This window comes from Podarcis pityusensis (genome assembly GCF_964106645.2).
Source record: "Podarcis pityusensis genome assembly, chromosome: 1".
NCBI classification, from domain to species: Eukaryota; Metazoa; Chordata; class Lepidosauria; order Squamata; family Lacertidae; genus Podarcis; species Podarcis pityusensis.
Window position 1 is genome coordinate 74,049,311 of NC_138028.1, and position 22,220 is coordinate 74,071,530.

A 22,220-nucleotide genomic window follows, 5' to 3' on the forward strand; every position below is an offset into this window, starting at 1 on the left:
CATAATCCCTGACTATATGACATGAAGGCTGGAGCTGATGGGAGCGGAATCCAGCACAAGCGGAAGGGCCACTGGTTCCCACTAAATTACCTGCCAGTAAATTTACTTATGCGTCGAATCACTGGCACAATACTCTCCCTTTCACTTTAAAACGTCCTCAGCCTCGAGGTGAAATTCGACTAGCTCTAGCTTGGCGCCAGGCGCTCAGATGTTGTCCATCACAAACGTTGCCATGGCAAAACGCAAGCATTAAGTTAGTGCAGAGCCGACCGCCCCTTCCACCTCCCCACCCATTGTTTCCTTAAACAGCTCCTGCTCCTTTAAATGCCGCGGCGCGTTCCAGCGCCTCCCTCGCTCCACCGGACAAGCCCCGCCCACCCCACTCCTCTCGCCTCGCCCCCTTCCCCGCATCGGAGAATTCTCTCGCGCTTAGAGCGGTCCCGCGCACGCGCGGCGAGCGCGAGCTCTCCCACCTTCCCCACGCTCTGATTGGCTCATCCCCTTTCTGCCGGAAAGTCAACATGTCCCGCGTGTGGAGCAGCGGCCGCCGCTAAGCCTAGGCCAACCCGAACGGCTCTTACTGCGCGCGGCGCTGTCGCGTCGGCCAATGGGAGGCGGCCTTCTTTAGGGCGGCGCAGCCCCGAGTGAGTCGGAGTGAGAGGATCAGCCTGGGCGCTGCTATTGCGGGCGTGAGGAGACGCAAGGGCCGGGCCAGGTGAGTTGGGGATAGCGGGGGCTGGGCCCGGGCGAGGCGGGGCGCAGCGCGGAGCGGGCCTGTTGTGCTGCTGCTGCACACCCGGGCTGAAGGGCGGAGAGGAAGGCGAGCAGGCCCCGTTGTGCTGCCGAGGCCCGGCTGACGGGGGAAACAGGCAGGGGAGCGGGTGGGGCAGTCCGGTCCCAGCACGGGCACCATTTTAAGGAGCGGCCTCGGCTCTGGGCGCGGCGGAGCGGCTATTAAGGCTCCGAGATGCGGCGCTTCAGCGAAGGGGCGGACGAGGCGCTTCCTCGCTCTCTGGCGGCGATTCTTCACACGGGTTGCCGCAGGCGGATGGGAGGAGAGCCGCTTTTTTCCGCCGCCTCAGGGCGGACCCCGGGCTCATCCACACACGCGCGTATCGCTTCCTCTCTCTCCCGTACCTCTTCTCGGCCATGTGCTCTGCGATTTCTCTTCCCGTCCTGCTGTCTAAGCCACGCCGCTTTAAAAATGGCTATCTAGGAAGGTGTGCCGTGGGAAACGGGGGCGGGAGTTGCGGTGCGGGGAAGTCAGTTGGCGCCGTGTGTGCGCGCCTTATGAAAGGCTTGTCGTATAGAGAAACACCGTGAAAAGCGCCCCCCCTTTTTTTCTCCCGATGTAGGCCCTGCAGTATGTAACCTGGCAGGCCCTTGTTTTTCCTGCCAGCGCCCTCTAGTCACTGCTCCTCTCTTCCTCTCAGCCTCCCCCCCACCCGCTGTATAGAGAACACATAGTTTTGTTCCTGCCCGAGGGTTTCTGACTGCAAGTTCTGTAACGGAAGCCATAATTTTCCTTTGTGGTTTGGCATCGCTACTTGTAGCTCTTATTGCAGGGGCCGCACCATCTTCCAGGCTTAGAAAGATAATTGACTCGCACTTGATGCAAGTTTTGAAAGAGTCTGATAAATGCAAGACCTTGGGGACGCAAGTTTCATCATGCTGGACTGGTCAGTCAGCTCGGACAAACTTTTATATGTAACACTTAGCTGATCAATGTGAAACTCAGTCAAAAAAAAAAAAAGAAAGAAAAGAAAAGGGGGGGGGGTTGAGTCAGTTTTAAACTTACTGCACAGAAACCCATTCCTTCAAAAATAGGTGGCATTGTGGAAGATAATATTCAGTAATGAATTGTGTACACAATAACACCATATGGGTTGAAATCTTCCTGTAGTAGAATCTCAGCATGACTACTGTTTGTGTTCCTTAGCATACAGATTCTTTCCCCTGTTAGTTTGCAAACGTTTGCTCCTACAGTATTTACCATTGCTTCATCTTGATTCCTCCCATTTGAATACTCAGGGGATTGATAGGAGTTTTCAACTGCAGCTGGATAGCCATGAGCTCCTATACATTATAAGAATTAAATCCCACTTCATGACAGATGTTCTCCAATAAGTGTGCACAAGCCCCATTAAATATTATGGAATTATATCTGAGTAAACTTAAACAGCTATCTTAGATCTTAAACCAATTTGAGGGGTTTTGTGGTACAGTCAAGCAGTATATAGATGTTATGAAATAAAATATGGAGTCAGGCCATTTAGTTTGTTTTGCACATTAATTTCTAACTAATTGGCTGTAGCTCTTCAGGGTTTCAGATGGGATATTCCCAGCTCCACCTGGAAATGCTGATAGTTGAATTTGGGACCTTCTGGGTGCAAAGCAGATGTTCTACAACTGAACTGCAGTCCTTCTCTGGTTCATATGACTAGTAATAATTAGTAGTTGTATGTATGTATTCAGTGTATATCCTGCCCTTCCTCCCAGAGGAGCCCAGTCTACAAGACTTGATGAAACAAGATGCAAATCTTGTAGTTTAATTGTGGTTGCATTAATTATAACAAATAATCCACTTTTGGAAGGCTCCCAAAATATAGACACTTACCAGCAGTTTTCTTTAATTATTTTCGACTGACAGTGTAGACGGTCTCTTAAAATGCTCTTGCTTCTTAGGTATAATTCTTTGCATACTTGACTGGCTTTTTAATAAGTATGTACTATTGTAACTGATGGGGCAAGGAAGAAAAGAAAGAACTGTCAGTCCTTTGTTGAAAACCAAATTAATATTGGTTGGAAACTAAATTATATTTTGCTTACAACTTGCTGTCAGTTACTCTTTGAGATAAAGTGGCTAATTTTGTTGCATAGCAGTAAAGACAGATGTAAGTTTACATCTTCCGCTAAACATGTGCATATGATCCTTAAAAGGCCTAGTTCAAACAAGCCTTTGTTGGCTACAAATTCCGCTAGGGACATTGCAGAAAATCTGTCTCAGTTCTACACGTTTACAAAAGTAATTCTGAAATGAGTAAGCAAATGAAATTAGTAGATTTCAGGAATCTTGTTGATCACCATGTTGTTGGTTGGTGGTATTCAGGACAGTTACTGTGAAGGACTATGGCACTTACATAACATTAAGTATAACTTGATTCTCTATGAGGACAGAGTTGTGTTCAGGATTTCCATGAGTAGAACTCCCACCATAAGATGATCCCATCAGAGGAGGGAGTGGAAGCAATTCCTGCCAATACTTCCATTCCTCTGTACCACCTGAATATTCTGCAGAAGGTTGGGAGCCCCTCCAAAACATGGTGGGAAGTGTTGTGAGGAGCTGAAGGAAGAAGGTCCCATCTGTAAATGGAAAGAGCCCTTCCATTCACAGTAGGACAATTCACTACACAACATGTTTTGTTTGTGGGTCTGCTTTATAAAAGGTTTGAAATATGGTCATGTTGACTGATATCTAATTTAATATACATTATAACCATAATCCTACAGATTTCTGGCAATTCACCTTGCTGAAATACTTCTGCAAGTGTTTTTGGAATTTGTTGACTGTTGCTGTTGGTGAAAACATGCTTATAAAAGCATTGTATTCTACCTCACATGACTGAGAATTTGGTGTTAATACACATTGTCACTTACATTTTTCTTTAAACTACTTTGTGTAGTTTTAATGTTATTCTATGGATATTTTATTTATTGTATTTATTTTTATTATTTATTGCATGTTATGTCCCATCTTTTTGTCCAAGGAGCTCAAGGTGGCCTACATGGTTGTCCCCGCTCCTCAAATAATTCCCGCAACAACCCACTGAGCGGCGGTGACTAGCCCACAGTCACCCAGTGAGCTTCATGACATAGTGGGGATTTGAACCCTAGTCTCATGGGTCCTAGTCCAACACTCTATAATCACTATAACACACTGGCTGTCAGTGTGGATAATGATGGGGGAAAGTCAAAGTAGAATTTAGCATTCCATCTATGAAACAATCTATTGCTGACTGAATTGGTCAAACTTTGTCTTATTATTTGATAGCAACTTCACGTAAAGCGCCTTTATTTTTAATTATGTCCCATATATTGACCATTCAGTAAACTTTAATTCAACTACCTTTGCAGGCTACATATCTTTAGAGGTTGCTTATAAGTTGTGATTATGGTTAAATATTCTGATGTTTGTCTTCTGGGCTTCTAAGTGGTACTTCTAATATTTTATATCTTTGAAGTAGGTATTTTGCTCTGTTACAGAGGTCATAACTACGTGTTGCACATGACACAGGACTGCTGCCAAAAATTGCAGCCCCATATCAAGTTCTTCTCTCCCCGCCATCCTTCATCCAGATCCCATTTAATGCAGTCATTACATTGTCTGTCACCTCCCCACCCTCCCAGCTAATGCCAGTAACATGCAAGGCAGAAACTCAGAGTATTATATTGTCACAACATGGAATAAATTATCCTAAATGGGAAGACAGGGAGAACTTGAGAGAGAGGACTCTTTCAGCAGCTTCATATTGGGTGTAAAGTATCATTCTAGTATTGTTGCAGTAACTGTTGCTCCGATCACTCCTGCATGTTTAGCTGTTTTCTTAATCTTTCTGATCATAAGTCAGAAATACTTCATCTTAAATTTATGAAACAGTGAGCTGGCCCAGATTTGTGATGAATAGCTTTTTCCCAAATGAGTGGCTCTTTCAGATTTTTGCTCTTACCTGCTTTTCAGTTTGTCATGTGATCTTGTGGGCAGAAGTAGGTAAGAATCTACAAGTAGTAATCTGGGTGATTTGCAGTAGATTTTTAAGAGTTTCTTTGTCAACAATAGCAACAACTTAAATCTCCACCATATTTATCATTGTTAAACCTTGCTAAAATGTAACCAAAATATATTTTGGAGAGTTTTGATATTGTGTATCAGAGGTGGAGAAACACTTTTTTTCTCATGGGACATTGATTCACAGGAAAGAAACAAAAAAAGAGCCAGAGTCCAGGGTGTTTCCTCCCTCCAGGCTCCCTTCCTGTGCAGCACCACCAAGGCTTCAGCAGAATCACTTTTCAGCCATTACATACTGTGCACATGAACTCTCTTAAAAGGGGTGGGTGGGTGTTATGCCACTGTCCAGCAGAAGCACCCAACCAGTTGCTTTCCTTGCAGAGCTTTCACTTGGGAAGGGCTGTTTTCTCTCTCTCTCTCTCTCTCTCTCTCTCTCTCTCTCTCTCTCTCCTTCTCTCTCTCTGTGTGTGTGTGTGTGTAAAAAGATAACACTATTGCCAGACAATGAACAAGCAAGAGACAATAGTTTTCCATTTCTGCTGCAGAAAATCCAGCTGTGAGAAGAGGAAGCCTCTCTCCTTCCCTGTAGGCTCCTTACCCTAGCTCAACAAAGCAGTGGACCTCTCTCCTGTAGACTGTCTTCCTGCACTCGTCTTGAACAAGCTGGCAACAGATCTGTGAGGCCTTTTTGGCTCTCTCTAACTTTGACCAGCATCATGCCAGCCTGCCTTCGTTCTCTGAGCAAGACTGCTGCAGCTCCATGTGGGCTTTTACTTCTTTTACTTCCACTTCACCTGTCATGATTCCGAGTATTTTCCCTCTGGGGTGACTCCCTACCCCGGCAAGGTGACAGTTGCCCTGTATGTGCTTTCCAGCCCTTTCCTCCTTGCTCTGGCCTACATGCATCCTTTGCCAGAGCCATATATTGTGGCTACTGCAAAGATACTTCCCATAAGTTCTGATCCTTAGTGTCCCCCCCCCCCCACATTTTTTCAGGAAACAAAATTTGGATGAAATTGCACACTGGTTTGTCTTAAATTCAGAGTGGAGCAAAGGGAAGAGCATGAGTCTGATACTCATGTTTGTAATGCCAAAATATGGTTTGATGCTGACCTGCTACAATATGACATCCAAGTCACTTAACTGTAGTCATATGGACAATTTTCTAAAACCACGCTCCAGAGTATATATGAGTATACTTTCTGGGTATATATGAATTGACCACCCACTTGTCAGTTCTGATGTCATGACATCTTCAGCTGATGAACTGTTCAATTCTGTCTACATAGAATTCTGCCAATGCATAACAGAATTCCTTACCTGTCAGCTGCCATCACCGACCCAATAGGGCAGAGTTTTCCAAACTGTGTGTCGTGACACATTAGTGTGTTGGCTGCAGTGTATAGGTGTGTCATGCTAAGACTCTTATAAGGGGTTAGTTTAACCTCTGGTTTGCTAATAAAACTGAATTACTGTGTCATGAAATGATATGTGTCTGAAAAGTGTGTCACCAACATGAAAAGTTTGAAAAACTCTGCAATAGAGTGATGCCAGTTGACTGACAGATGGGTGTGGTTTTGGGGAGATAGCCTCTCAGACTAAGATTGACTTGCATGCCAAAGGTTCCCTATACGTGCCTGTGGCCTAGGCCATGACCCTCAAATGCATAACAATGACAATACTGCTTCCTTGCCTGGATGGAGGTATGTGTTTGTATAGAAACCCCAAACTTCTGTGTAGTTGGAATGTATCCCTACCGTACAAAGCAAGAGTTGCACCCATTATTTCACTCACTTTTGCTTCTGATCCTGCCCACAGGAGTAATTTCTTGAGTTTCTCTCTTCAACACTTGCAAATGATTCATTTTATTTATTTATTTACAAGGAAAAAAATTGGAGGGAGGAATGAAAAGCATGCTTAAGCACAAATTTTTAAAGTTACATTTCTTAGAATGCAGTTAAGAGCAGCAACTCCTTGCAGATGTCAGTATAGAGATATTTGATCTATATACATTACAAAAGTAATAGAGAATAATAGTAATAGTGTGTATCTGAAGAAGTGTGCATGCACACGAAAGCTTATACCAAGAACTAACTTAGTTGGTCTTTAAGGTGCTACAGGGAGGAAAAATTTTTATTTCGACTATGGCAGACCAACACGGCTACCCATCTGTAAGAGAATAGAGGGCAACTCTGCTATGTACAATGATGCACTTATTCAAGCTCTAAGTTCATATAAGCTTTTTTCAAAAATTGTGATTGGCTAAATAAGTTCTACCTCTAGTATTGCAAAAATGAAATATATGAACTATAACGTAGGGATTTTAGTTTATGCTACTGTTGTTTGGATGTTTGTTAACGAAGGGGAAAAAACCATATATCTTACACATTCTAGGATTGACTTTTAGTCTGCTAAGCCCAATTCAATAGGCTTTCAGTGGAAAATAACAGAGAGAAATGTATTTCAACTTCTAAAAGCAAGTCCATTCCATAATACAAGATGGTTGAAACAATTTTTAAATGTGATTCAGCAGTGGTTTATGCTGTAATTGGCTATTAGTAAAAATAATATACAAAAATAATACTATTCCATTAAAGTTGCTTTGGAAACGTATCAGCATACTTTTAAATTCTTTGTATTGTCTTACAGGTGGATAAAAGATCTCGCAGATGGCAGATAACAGGTAGGTTCTGAAAAGTTCTGAAAATTATGGGTCTTTAAGAATTAGTGGCAAACGTTTTGCGCTTGTCTGATTGATGTGTGATCACTGACACATGCAGTGTTTTCGGCACAACCACTATGCAAATGGGGAGTTCCCTGTACTAGAGAAAATCTTTCACTGGACTTAATAAAACATATTTTCTATACCGATTTTCTTTGGTTAAGACGTGGTCCCTCTAATGAGTCAGGAGATGATGACCATTTATTAAGTTTATATCCTGCCTTTCTTCCCAGAGGAGCACTGCAAATGACAAAACAGCAAAACAACACAATTGAAAAGCATTAAACATTTCTGAAAACATATAATTGAAAATGTTTGTGCTTTTTTTTCTTCTAATCTGTGTGAAATTGGTAGGTCTGTGTAGCCCCGTTACTGGGTCATGTTGTGTCAGGGAGTGATGGTCAGTTTATGGTGCATTGTACATTCTTGATACCCTTAAAACATAGAACATGTGGGTCTTTCCTACTAAGGTTTTTTTTGTTGTTGTTCTTAGTTACCCATGGGAAGCTTACTGAGAATTTTTAGAACCTGTGCTTCAAATTGTGTACTAGCGTTATAGCCAAACTACTATTCACAAAGCAAGAGAGGAAGAATAGGTCCTGAAACAGTAGTGGTCCAACTTCTTGGCAGGTGTATAAAAATCCAACTGAAAATATAAGAGTGCAACTCCAGGGTACAGTACAGTTAAATATGCAGTTCCTCATGTTTTATGATGTGTTTCCTTCTGGTCTTAATTAGAAATGTGAAGGCCGGTGGGAAGGGGTGTGGCTTTGAGCTATGGAATGGAATGCAGTCCTGCACTGGAGTGGCAGGCGGAGCTCATTCTGTCTTAGGTAGGCACACTAGGTTTCGTTGCTCCTGCCCTGGCATGCCACAAACTCCTGATTTGTCTGTCTCTTGAGGCATCCATACTGTGTGCCATAGGAGCCAACTCTTAAGGAGCAAGATCCCTTCAGCCCCCTCAGTAAAATATTTGAGGGGGCCATCCCCCCTCCCAGTGGAGGGGCATTGCTATTCAAATGATGTATGTGAGCCACATCCAGTTTTAGAAACTTTGATATATAAGCTAGGTGCCAAATAGCTCTTTAAACCAGGGTTACAGTTTAATTTTCTCCAATTGCCTTTTCAAGTTGGAAATTTAGAAATAGTGATTCCTAACCAATGAAATTCTCCTGGCAAGCTGTTTGGAAATATGTGTCATGAGAATCTTTCCACACACACCTAGAATGCAGAATAATTCACCTAACAGCATCTTTAGCCTTTATCCTGTGTACAATCTTGGCAAAAGTAATGGAAAATTGAAAATCTGATTTATTTTTAAGTGCCTATTGTACAAGTTCATTTGAGTGTCAAAACTGCCAACAAGAAATTGATATCTTTACTAATTTTTAAAATACCAGTTTACATTGGGTTGGATCCAGAACTTATCCTGTCATGAATAGAAGGGCAGCCCTTTGGAACAATGGACTACAGAGGAAAGGAGGAATCTTTAAAAGTTCTGCTTTTTAGTCCTTCTCCCAACCACTCAGTTTGAGTGGCATTCCAGTGAGCATTACCCTGGATCAACCCCATTTACCAAAGCTTACTTGATTTAAGTTATATTATATTATGCAAATATCTCTCAAATATGTTTTTGCAGTAAAACAGAAGATGCTGCCTCAGATTCTGTGGAAGCTGCTAAAGGTACCGGTGATAAAAAAGGTAACTGATTAAAATATATGTTTCAAAAGTATGTTAAAATGCAGAATGAGTGTGTGGTTAGGGTTTCCAGAGATTGTTTTTATCCCTTTAAAAGCTCTGAAGGTGAGAGAAATTATGCTGCTGCTGTGCATCCTATCCTGGTTTTTGTGTATAGCTCCTTCCTGCACCTCCTCCTGATGGGGTAAAAGTTATGTTTTAGTGGACAGAGATGGCAGAGCAGCAGGAGCTGTGACCACTGTCTTAAAGGGTATGCCAAGAACTTCCTTGTGCCTTCTGTTATGTTGCATATACATCAAAGGTCTAAATCAGAAGGTTCTTGAAGACTGCTCGCCAGGTTTGCACATTTTCTCTGGAATTCATATCTTTTCAGGAACTGAGATAATATCTTCATACTTGGGCAACTAGTTGATGCTGGGTATGAATAGGGATGTTTCTTTAATCCTGGCCCCAGAGTATGAAATCTGTTTTGATTACATGTTCTGTTTTGTGCACTGGGCCTTCAGGGATAGAATTACTTAAAATTCCAAAGAAATGCAGCTTAAGTTGCTGGGGACAATAAGGGAACTTGAATGAATGGGTAGCTTTTGACCTGTACTTTGTACCTCTGAAGAACTTTTCTTCAATGTCATCTTATTTCCATCATCCACAGCTTTTGTAATTTGAACGTCTTATATTTCCAGATAGATTCATTGTTCCTTTGGGAGCACAATACCCTATCTAAGAATTCCCTGGTTTGAATTTTATGTGGAAATGATGCCAAAATAAATGCCTAATAAAATTATACGGTTATAGTGAGATTTGTTTAAACTCTTCTTTTACAGAAAAGTTAGCAGACCAGGTAATGCAGAATCCACAAGTCTTGGCAGCTTTACAGGAGCGACTTGATAATGCACCTCACACTCCTTCCAGCTACATTGAAACGTAAGAATGAGAAACACCACTTGTCACAAGTAAAAGATTCACTGGTCCAAAAAATGCATTTGCCACTATTAGGTACATTTGTTAATTTGATTTGGCAAGCTCAACCTGAGGTTAAGGAAAGCCTCCAGCCTTAGAGAGGGACAGGAAATTTCTCTGAATTCTGGAGATACTTGGAAAGTAGTGAAAATCTTATTATGTGGAGGAAGCTAGATGCAGCTGCTATGTAAATTCTAAATAATTTTGTTCCTAGCTTACCAAAAGCAGTAAAAAGAAGAATTGATGCCTTGAAACAGCTTCAGGTGAAATGTGCCCATATAGAAGCTAAATTTTATGAAGAAGTTCATGATTTAGAGCGAAAATATGCAGCCCTGTACCAGCCTCTCTTTGATAAGGTAAGGCATGTAAATTTCCTTGCAGTCTTAACTAATATTAGTGGAACTATGCTTCATCTTCCTGTAATTGTAACAGCTCCTATCATTGCGAGGGGGCTAAAACTGAGTTGTTCTTTGCACTGTGTGGTTGCTATTTTATTTCTGTCATCTATATCATGAGAACTTGCATATAGCTATCCGAAGTGTTCTCAAAGCCTGACTACTTAGGTGTGTGTTTAGCATGTGTTGACAAAAGGGAGGTGAGCACAATAGGCAGAGTGGTCCCTCTAAGACAGCTGCTAGATATATAAAACTAATGTTCCTGCTGTTAGTAGCCTTTATCTAAAGCCTTTACCTAACTATATTAGGGCTTTACTGTTAAGTCTTAATTCTATAATTAATTGTTTTGGCATTTAGAATACTGGTATTCATTTATGGTATAGTTATTCAGGATTCCTCTGATCCTGGTCAATTTCATGTTTGAACTGTTCAGCAGCTACACAGCTGTAATCTGCACTTCATTTTCTCTTTTTAGGCATTGTAGTGTATTTAGTTTTTGTTCAGCTAAAGTAACTGTTTTCTTTTCTTTTTACTTTAATTTACAACGTTCAAAGGATATTTGTTGCCCTGTACCTTAGTTAGAGTATCTAAAATACCAGAAACCTAAGTCACTCTCATATTGTTTGATGATAAAGTCATTTGGGTGTTAGATTTAAAAAAATGAAGCATATTCCTAATACTTCTGAGATAGTAGTTTATATAGTTCCTTAACTCATTTGAGCATACAATGGGAACCACCATTGTTGATCCATTTTCCACAGCACTCTCCAGTGCTCTTGGATAACCTTAGTATGTTCTAACTTGTCTACAATTTTTATACTAATTACACAGAGAAGGGATTTTATCACTGGTGGTGCTGAACCCACAGAGGCAGAAGCAGAATGGCACAGTGAAAATGAGGAGGAAGAAAAACTTGCCGTAAGTAGAATTTGCTTCTGAACACAATTACTAAAATAATTTAAGCTGTGATATGTAATATTTCTAGTAAACTCTTCAGAAAACCTAATGAAGTGATCTAATTAAAATAATACCTGTCCTAGCAGAGCACATCATGAGCTTGAGTTACCAAGATATTTAGCAGTTTTTCTCTTTCTATAGCTGCATATAATAGCTGCATGCCTAATGAAATTGGCCAGGAACCTGCTTTGATCTAGTCATTTGCACTGTTCGTAACCTGTTGACAGCCTCTTCTGCTAATGGGTTCCATTCCAGTGCTACAGTAACACCCAGGATGAGAAAAAGCAGGCATTTTTTGCATGTCTGTTATCTTCGTTTTGGGGACACGTCATTATTGATCTATTTTATTTTTGTCTTTCCTGCCTGCTTTTCAGCAAAAGGTTCAGGATGGGTTACAGCAACTCAAAAGCAATAGTTTTATTCAACACATTTTAGGGAGGATACAAAAAGATAGGGTACTGGATGCACCTGTGTTGTAAGGGAGCTTCACATTCTTAGGATCATCACTGAGAAAGCCCTCTCACAAGCTACTGCTGCCAGAACCTGTGAGATTGGTGGATCTGCGAGAGGGCCTCCTCCAGTGATCTTAATCTCTGAACTGCTCTAAAAGGGAAATATTCCCCTATTTTTTATTACTGTGTCTGCATGCCTCCTGAAATTCTCCCAGTTGAGTTACAAAGTATGAAAGAGTTCAGGTTTGGAAACCTTAGTGCTTTATTACTGTATAGTGGGTAGGGGGCATTCTGGAGAGTAAGAAAATGAAAATGTGTCCTTGTTAAACTATTTTTAGATGCTGTTTTTGTTTTTTTAAAATTAGAGACTAATTTACTTTTGCATACCCTGGAACTGTCCAGAATATGGAGAAACCATTGCCTCATTTTTTTAGGGCAAGTGTGCTGGGGGTGGGGTGTCATTTTGTTTCCAAACTGATAGGCGCAAAACCACCCAAGGTTATATTTTCGCCCATCATAGCATTTAACAAATAATAATAAACAAAATACACAGTCACAGTACATACATTTCAATGATATATATTGAGAAGTTATACAAATTTACTTAAATCTTCTCAGAATCCATAAATCACCATGTGTCAATGAGATATAATGTATGACCCAAGCTGTTTACTTGTGTAATAAAGCAATACCAATCTGTGTTAAAATTGCTATTTTTGCCTTTTATAGCCCTTAGCCTCACAACCACCCAAGTTTTGTTTTAGATGCAAATACTTTTTATAATGACAATGTTTCTGCATTAAGAACATTAAAAGGACACCTAGGAAATGGGACATTTGCATTTTACAAACAACTTTGAATTTATTTGTTGACTAGCGTCTGGCCAAAACCTTTAAAGAAGTTTCTCTCTTTTCTGTTCTTAGGGAGATGTGAAAAATAAAGTAGTAATAGAAGAAAAAGAAGCAGGAGCAGCTGAAGAGACAAATCCCAAAGGAATCCCAGATTTTTGGTTCACAATATTTAGAAATGTAGATATGCTGAGTGAATTAGTACAGGTAATGCCTATAAAAAGGATGTTTGTTAATTAATGTTTTTACATGTCATGCTATCTCAATTCAAATACCAACTGATAATGATAAATACGAACAGGAAAGGGATCTGTGACAGATTTGCCTGCAAATAAGTATTAATGAACATGTGTTCTGGTTCACTCATGACATTAAAATAGTATTGCTCATGCTGCTCAGAAGTCCTCACTTCACTTGTCTCCCACTTCTCGCTGCAACAGACCATAAGCTTTGACTTGTACTGTTGTCCAAACCTGCTTTCATGGGTTTGGACTACAAAACAAGTCTAGGCTTGTTCCAGCATGTCAAGAGTCAGGAAGCAGCAAAACGGACTTTGGGGCAGCCTGCATCAGCACATGTATGCGTGAGCCCAGGCCACTGTCATGCTGTTTGTTAGAATTTTGCCGGGCTTTTCTAATTACTTTACAACTTGCAGATTTCAGTAAGCTACTTCTGTCCCTGTTTTGGCCTTTTCTTGATTTACCTTCTCCTTATTTGCTGTCTCGGTGTTGTCCAAAAATTGGGGTCTCTCATCTCTCCTCTTAAATTAGTGCACGCCTAATCGTATATCCCTCTTGACCTTCTGAGATACATTTATTATTGAGTCAACTGTATTGGGGGGGGGGTTAGTGTGTTAGTAAATATATAGAGTTGGTTGAAGAACTATCTGAAGCAGAAACAGTTAACTTGAAATTGGAGATGTTATCTAAGTAAACTTGAGAACTTGCATTGGAGGCATTTGACTCTTTATGAGATGCCAGCCATTTCTTTCATCTTAATCATAGCTTTACCATTTTTGTTTAGGAATATGATGAGCCAATTTTGAAGCACCTGCAGGATATCAAAGTAAAATTTTCTGAGCCAGGACAGCCTATGGTTAGTATGATTTAACTTCTAAGAATTTAATATGATTTAACTTGTGAGGGGCATGGTATCCATTAATAGTTTGAGTGTGGAGGATTTCCATTTTTATCTTATTGTATCAAGTTTCACTTTAGAAGATGAACTTCTCAGCTGTATATCCCACTGGGGACTTCTTTATTAGATCAGGCATTAAAAACTACAGTTATAATAGCACCACCTACTGACAATTAATGAAACAATGTTTTAAAATAATATGAGCTTGTACTTGAATTAGGTCTTTTATTAATCCTTTATTGAAGCATGTTTCTTATATTGATATAAACTAAAACAAAAGCTTTACCAGCAAAGAAACAAAATAAACAAAAATGGAGCAGGGAAGGAAAATAGGGAGAGATGTTGGTCAGTGTTCATAGGTTTTGCTCATTTTCAATCTATGCGAGTATCATAAGCAAAATAACTGAACTCGGCAAGGGATAGAGTTCAGTATAGGTTTGGTAATCATTTATGTAAACTTAAGATGTGCCGCTAATTCATGTATGGTGAGTGAGTATAGGTTTCTTCTGCCATTGGTGGGTTGTTGGGACTGTATTTTAGTTTTCCTTTGTTGCAAATTGTTACATGCAACAACCAACAAAGTGAAACTAATCCATTTCTGCTGTCCTGGGGAAAGGTTCCAAAAAATAGGAGGATCCATTTGTTCTGCTTCAAGGACCAAGTTAATACAATGACTCAAGAATTGAAAAACTAAACAGAACCACTTAATATGTGTTAAGAAGTCTTCTGTATCATTGCTTCCCCATCAAGGAAGATATTCTTAACATATTTGAACTAGTTTTAAACAACCTCCACAGAGCAAGGGAAGATGCAGATCTTTCCTAGTACCTCATTTAGAATGTTAATGGCATTAATTAGTGAATTAGGTTCTCTGGGAGCTGTTTCTGTTGGGCTGCATGCAGTGAAAGTAGCTAAAAATATATATTGCTTAGTGGGCCACTTCAGAGAAACTATTCAGTAGTCCACTGCTCTTAGTGAAAAGTTTTGCCCAGTAAATAGAGTTTTATACTGTATTGATCTAATAGAAGCACTCGGAGGAAGTTGTGCTCAGTAGCATTACATGGCTTCACCTTCAGAGAGTTGACCCCACATTATTAACAACCTCGGCTTTGATTTTCCTTGGAAAAGTTTTAAGTTGGTTACACTGCTCAGTCTTCTGTTAGTATCTTACATGCTGAGTTTGCATTTTACTTCTATTTATATGTTAAAGGGTTAGAATTACCTTTTTAAGAGGGTGGGAGAAGCTTTTATCTGCTCTCTAGTGAGAACTAGCTCTAGTAATATAAACAGAAATCAGTGGCTGGAATAACTGTTCATATGGCATCTTGTTGTTCCTGGAAGTACTCCAAGCTCTTGACTTCATTTGGCACATAAGAGCAGTTTGCCACTAGAAAACTAAGCAATATGTTAGAGTTCTGTTAGAACATATTTAAGCTTCTGTTCTTTGAATGCGCTGTAGTGAAGCTTTTATCCATATTGTGGTTACTTAAGTAAAGTTGTAATTCTCTCCTGGTTGTCAGACCTGAAATAAGATAATTGATTTTGGATTATTTTTCACCAAAGGTTTTGCAGTTTCATGCTTTTCTTGAACAAGTTAGCAGTTAACTGCTCCTTGTGAATGAGCACCTGCACAGCAAACTGCCTCTGGCTCACGTGGGGGTGTTTGCCCTCCATTTTTCTTGTAGCTTGGAAATGTTAACTGATTATTATGACAGTGGCAAGAAGGTGGAATAGGTAGCAACAGTACAAGTGAGTGGGGGAAATGCCTGGTGACTAGTTCTGAATTATTTCTTCAGTTGAGCAGTATATAATCAAATAATTCATGTGATGATGTTCTCAAATGCTTTGACTCATTCTCTAAACGATTTTCTTTTTTTGGGGGGGGGCGAATCTGATACTCTGCTATTCTTACCTGCCCTGCCATTGTTGCTGACTAAAGCAATAGATAACCCTTGTGCTTTTAGATATGAACGTAGGATGTTTATGTCATTGTCCCCCAACAAAATAAAAAAGCAAAAAAATAAAAAAGCAGAACTTTGTACATAAGGTTGAAGTACTGTAAATAGCTGTAATACAAAACCTGTCAAGAAAACATATAGCACACTAATTGTTCCAAATTATTTATTGTGTGTGTTTATCTTATTCATGTTTTATTACATTTTAATGGAACAGTGTAAAATGAGACTGTTACAATGTAGGATCTGAACTTTTATTTTTGTAAAGGGTGCATTGCCAATATAGTTATTGTTTACTAATAACACTTTATCACCTTCTGTCTGCCAAAAATAGTTAAGAGCTTTACAACAATAATGGATCTCTTTTAGTCTTTCACATTAGAGTTCTACTTCGAGCCCAATGACTATTTTACTAATTCGATTCTGACAAAAACCTACAAGATGAAGTCGGAGCCAGATAAGACGGATCCCTTTTCATTTGAAGGCCCTGAAATTGTTGACTGTGAGGGGTAAGAAAATATTCCTAAACATTTTTGAGCTTCTAGTCTGAAGTTTAAGGTACCATTATAAATATATGTGGTCAAAATATAAAATCACTCTGAAAGCACTTCTGTTGTTATGAATGAATGTAGTATATTGGATCATCAATCACAGAACTATTGCCAGTAGTACAAGTGAAAAGGATTGGGGGGTCTTAGAGGACCACAAGCTTAACATGAGTCAACAGTGTGATGCAGCAGCAAAAACAAGCTGTTTTTCTGCCTTGGTCAGACCACACCTGGAGTCCTGTGTCCAGTTCTGGATCCCACAGATGGATGTTAACAGATGGATGTTAACAAGCTGGACTACGTGCAGAGGAGGGTGGTCAGGATGATAAAGGGCCTAGAAACCAAACCTTACGAGGGACAGTTGAGGGAACTGGGTACGTTTAGCCTGGTAAAGAGGATACTGAGAAGAGATGGGATAGCCAGTATCTTCAAATATCTAAAGGGCTGTCACATGGAGATGGAGCAAGCTTGTTTTCTCCTGCTCCATACACCCAAACCAAAGGATTTAAGTTAAAAGAAAGGCTGGGATGGATTTACAGCTGTGAGTGGTTTGCATAGACTGGATGCTGAACCAAGGGGTCACCTTCTCAAAAGGGGTTGCCAGGTTTTGGGAAGTAGGTGCGGGGTTCTGACAAGGTCCTAGAGTCCTTCCTCCTCCTTTCCTCTTCCCAAAGTCCCATAAGCGCCTGTCCAGAGCCTCATACCTCCCTCCCAAAGCCCGGTGCCTCTCTTTCCTGACTTTGAGAATGCAGTGCGAGGGCTAGAGGGGACATCATGTTTTGGCCTTGCATAGGGGTCCACCACTGAGAAAAGAGATTCCAACTAAACATCAGGAAGAACCTTCTTGACACTAAGAGCTGTTCAGCAGTGGAACGGACTCTCTCAGGAGCTGGTGGACTCTTGTTTGTTCGAGAGTTTTAAGCAGAGGTTGGATGGCCGTTGGTCATATATCTCATAGTTGAGATTCCTGTATCACCAGAGGTTGGACTAGATGACCCACGGAGTACCTTTCAACTCTACAATTCTATGGCTCTTTGATTAAAGTGTTAAATTAAACCTGGATCCATGGTTGTCTTAGTTGAGCAGAAAGGCATTTCTCCCTTCACTTCAGTGTCCATGTTGGTAGGGGGAGGGACCAGGAAAACTCCATTGTGGGGAACAGACTTCCCCTCATCTGTCTCTGGATCCATCCAACTAGCTCTAATTTTGGAGAGTCTGACCATTTTTTAAAAATCCATCAACTACTAGAGTTTACAAGCAGGGCACAATGCAGTGAAAAATCACAATTCCACCTGCCATATCTTCTTGTTCTAGTTGCAGACTTTAGGGAAAGGGGATGAAAGCTGCAGGGAGGTCACTTTCCCACAAGCAGAACTTTAGGAGCTGTTACACTCAAATAGGTTTATGTATTGGAATATTATGTCACACAATGTAGACTAACTCTAGCAGCAGTGCTAAAGAAAACTGCCGTTATCCTTACAGGACTTGACCACTGGCTTGAAAAGCTACCAGATGTTCAATGTGACACTCTCCTTTTTAAATGTCACTGACATATAAATTCTTCATCTCCAGATGTACTATTGATTGGAAGAAAGGAAAAAATGTTACAGTTAAAACAATAAAGAAGAAACAAAAACACAAGGGCCGAGGCACAGTTAGAACAATTACTAAACAAGTACCCAATGACTCATTTTTTAACTTCTTCAGTCCAATAAAAGGTAAGTTTGGTTAAATTTCATCTGTTCCTATTTAGGAATACTCATATTTATTTTAGCAAGCTATTTCCATATAACAAGCATGGAGAAAATAAACAAAGAATAGCAGTCTGTTAAGGCTGTTATTAGTTTTGTAAAAACTTTAGTATTAGGAGCCTGAGTAAGTTCTAAGACAGTTTGTGGACCTATTTAAAAGTGGGATCCTGCAACAAAATGTGCCCCCTCTGTGTCCCCCAGCTCTAGCCAGCCTCTAGCAGGAGCTCTGTAGGTTTCATAGAGGGTGCCATTTCTCTTTTTTATGAAAGCTGAATCAAAATGGCTATTGCCATTAAGATACCACAGATGATACTTTTTGAACACTTATTTGCAAGAGATTTTTCTGGGAGCAGAGGGGTTATCCATACAGTTGGTGATCAAGACTTTGAAAAGTAATTTGAAAATCCTCCCTTACCTACCTTTTCATAGGTTGGCTTTTTTAAACAAGGAATTAGGCTCTTGGCTTTGCATTAGGTGCTAGAGGAGATGAAGATAAAGGGGTTCTCTTCCTGCCTCAGTCTCTTCCAGTTACAGTCATACCTCGGCTCCCGAAGGCCTTGGGAGTCGAACGTTCCAGCTTCCGAATGATCGAAAACTGGAGTGAGTGTTCCAGTTTTCGAACTTTTTTCCACTATTTTTTCTGGTGTACCTGCACAATCGGAAACCAATCGGAAGCCACTCCTTGGTTTCCAAATGTTTTGGAAGTCGAATGGACTTCTGGAATGGATTCCGTACGACTGTACTTTGAATCAGGTATGCAGGGAAGGAGTTAACCAGGTATTGCATACTCAGCTTACTTTCTTGATAGGCAGTGATCTTTAAAGGGGAAAAAGGCCTTTAGTTGGTGAAACTTTTTTTAGGTAACTGATGGCCAAGATGTTAGATGTAGTAGGGATCCGAAACCTTCCTGCTGTCACTCATAAATCAGCAATATACATCTAAAATAGTTTAGGCTTCCAGCACATCTTATCTTGAAACATGTTACACACCACAAATTCAGCTACAATTATGAGCTGCCTTATTTTAGCTGCCTGAAAAAGGTATAAAGTTGTTTAAATATTGCATACCTGTTCCAGTTTTTACCACATGAGGGCTGTAGAGTTCTAAATCCAAATAACTGCATGGAAGATTAAAATTGATTTAATAGCCTATGGTGATTAGGCTGCAGAGTTGACAACAGGGCATTCTGTGACTTGAAAAACACAATTATTATTAAAAATGCATCAGGATAGCATTGCTCATAATGGCTTCAAGGGATTTTACAGGTTTCTTTCTTGCTAGGAGAGCCCATCTTTCCTTAGCAAACAAAAACTGAAATATATTAACTTTTGCACTGCTCTTGTCTTGACAGCCCGTGTGTCAGTGTTCAGTTTTTAAAAACCAAACCACAACATGATGCCAACTTTTTCTTGCATATGCTGACCATCAAAAGATTAAAATGATCTCCTTCTTTGCATATCACAAAGTTCTGAGTAGAAGGCTTGTCCATCCATTCTGTGGGTGGGAATAGAGAGAAATCCATTTGTAAATTTAAAAAGGGAGTTTCTGGCTAGTTCAGCTGAAATTCTCTTTTCAGAATGTTTTAAATTCTGGAACACTCATGCATGCTTTGGGCAGGAAATAAGGATGGGGCTTCATGGGGCCCTGCCTTTTTCAGAGCTTGTTTTGCTATTGATGTCCCTTGAACCTCCAAACTGCTCTTTGAATCACCATGTTCAGAATCAACTTTTTGAAGGGCAAAGTGGAAGGTAGCACTCAAGTGGTTGCTTTTTGTCTCTTGAAGCAGGAGATTGGTAACTCTGCAGAGCATGGTGCTCTCCAGATGTTTTGGGCTACAAGTCACGTCCGTCCTGGTCAAACATGGCCAAGAGTCAGGGATGGTGGCAGCTGTAGTTCAACACCATCTAGAGGGCATCATGCTATCTTTCCTAGTGCAGCAGCAGCAGCATAAGAGCCAACAGGATCATACTACTGTCTCATGCAGCCTTTCTCAATCTCGGGTCCCCAGATATTGTTGGACTGCAACTCCTATGATTTCTAGCCATTCTGTCTAGCAGTCAGGGACAGTGGGAGTTGTAGTTCAAGAACATCTGAGGGCCCAAGGTTAAGAAAGGCTGGTCTAGTAACTATTCATACAAGCACAGGAGGGTTAAAAAGAAGTGGGGAAGTCTGTGTGAATTGCTGCTAGGAAGCAATGCAGTCGTGTAGGTTCATACATTCATTCTTCCATGTAGTTGCAACAAGAGGTATGAGCTATATGGGGGCAGTTATAAGGCGGCTTATCATAGGGACAAGACCTAGATTTGAAATTCAGTTTTTATCTTCTGCATCAATGTGTTACTGTGTGGCTGGATTAGAATGATGATGCTTGCATTTTTGTATTGTAGAAAGTATTTTGAATTCCCATTATTTGAGGTAAATGTGGGCTTGGGGTGAATAACTTTCCTTTCTGATGTTGTAAACATTCATCCTGTGTGGGTTTCAGTTGTGTTGAAACATGGCAGGGTGTGTTTTGCAAACTTCATTTTTACCTGTCCAATTTTTCTCACATGCTGTTTTGGCCCTAAGCTGTTGACCCAAAAGAGACAAATAAAAGGACCTATTTGAAAGGATAAGCTTTGAAAATGGAGTCCTAGTTCTCCATTAGCAAAGACACCCAGAGAAAGCTAAGGATATTTCTTGCTCCATCTACACATAACAATAGCTTTCACACTAGAACCTGCAGCAGGGTTGGGTTTTTAAACAGTTTAGACTGACTTCTTGTCTTTTTATAGTTTCAGGAGATGGAGAATCACTGGTAAGTTAATTTTAATATTTTTATAGTCTGTTCCAGCCTTACCATTAAACATGTTGAGGTAGACTCTTTTCTCACAACAGGCTTCAAAGGATAGCAAATAATCAGTTACTTAATATGGGTTGGATCCTGAGATAAGAGTTGTGGATTTCTGCTCAAAACAGGTCTTCCCAGCCTTCTGTCTCTCCTTCAAAAGCTCCTCCTCAGGGTTGAGGGACCTTCCGGAATGGAGTTTGGTGGAACATCGTGGCGGGAGAAATTGCAACAAGGCTGGGAAACTGCGAAAATTCTGTGGGGCTTTCTTGCATATGCAGGAAGTGCCTTTCTGCTCATGTGTAACTTTTATCTGTGGCAGTGTACAATTTTATTGGCATCAGCTGTGGCTTGAGCCATCGTGTGTTTTGATGAGTCCTGTACTTAAACTCTAGTCACTGTTTTTGGACTGCAGGTACCACCCCCCGTGTGGAACTGCATACCCAATTCTTTTATTAGTAGTGCAGACAGTTTTCAGTAATAAACAGGAAATTTATTTATTTATTTATTTATTTATTTATTTATTATTTCCTTTTCTTCTCTGCTGTTTTTCTCCTAAACAGTATTTTATCTTCCCACCTATCCTCTGGAGTTGATTGCTGATTGTTTCAGTACAGGGAGTTAGTATTTTTCCTGTATGTCAGTTTATTATTATAGAACAGACTAGCACCTAAAGGTCTGTCTGGTTCTTTAAAAATTGTTCTGACGTTGCCTGATGTACTATTGAAAATGGTCACACTGTTATAATTCATTGTTTGACTTCTAGCGATGTTAAATAAGTGGTAGAAGTACAAACTAAAAGGTAAAGGGACCCCTGACCATTAGGTCCAGTCGCGGACGACTCTGGGGTTGTGGCAGTCATCTCGCTTTACTGGCCGAGGGAGCCGGCGTACAGCTTCCGGGTCATGTGGCCAGCATGACTAAGCCGCTTCTGGCAAACCAGAGCAGCGCACGGAAACGCTGTTTACCTTCCCGCTGGAGCAGTACCTATTTATCTACTTGCACTTTGACGTGCTTTCGAACTGCTAGGTTGGCAGGAGCTGAGCAATGGGAGCTCACCCCGTTGCGGGGATTCGAACCGCCGACCTTCTGATCGGCAAGCCTTAGGCTCTGTGGTTTAACCCACAGTGCCACCCGTGTACAAACTAATACACCTAATAAATACTTTATTAAAATAATAAATT

General features: G+C 40.6%; 1 protein-coding gene across 2 annotated transcripts in view; it reads left to right on the forward strand.

Moving 5' to 3' along the window:
- The first annotated feature begins 557 nt into the window (after nt 1-557).
- The window catches only part of NAP1L4 (nucleosome assembly protein 1 like 4), a 33,756-nt gene continuing 12,093 nt past the window's right edge, over nt 558-22,220 (forward strand). For both annotated transcript variants that reach the window (XM_080999452.1, XM_080999451.1), the window contains exons 1-11: nt 558-715; nt 7,436-7,469; nt 9,148-9,209; nt 10,031-10,130; nt 10,381-10,522; nt 11,393-11,479; nt 12,894-13,025; nt 13,842-13,913; nt 16,280-16,419; nt 18,031-18,176; nt 20,984-21,006. In XM_080999452.1, the coding sequence (XP_080855578.1) occupies nt 7,456-7,469; nt 9,148-9,209; nt 10,031-10,130; nt 10,381-10,522; nt 11,393-11,479; nt 12,894-13,025; nt 13,842-13,913; nt 16,280-16,419; nt 18,031-18,176; nt 20,984-21,006 (918 nt within the window). In that variant the 5' untranslated portion in view covers nt 558-715; nt 7,436-7,455. The remainder of the gene's footprint in view (nt 716-7,435; nt 7,470-9,147; nt 9,210-10,030; nt 10,131-10,380; nt 10,523-11,392; nt 11,480-12,893; nt 13,026-13,841; nt 13,914-16,279; nt 16,420-18,030; nt 18,177-20,983; nt 21,007-22,220) is intronic.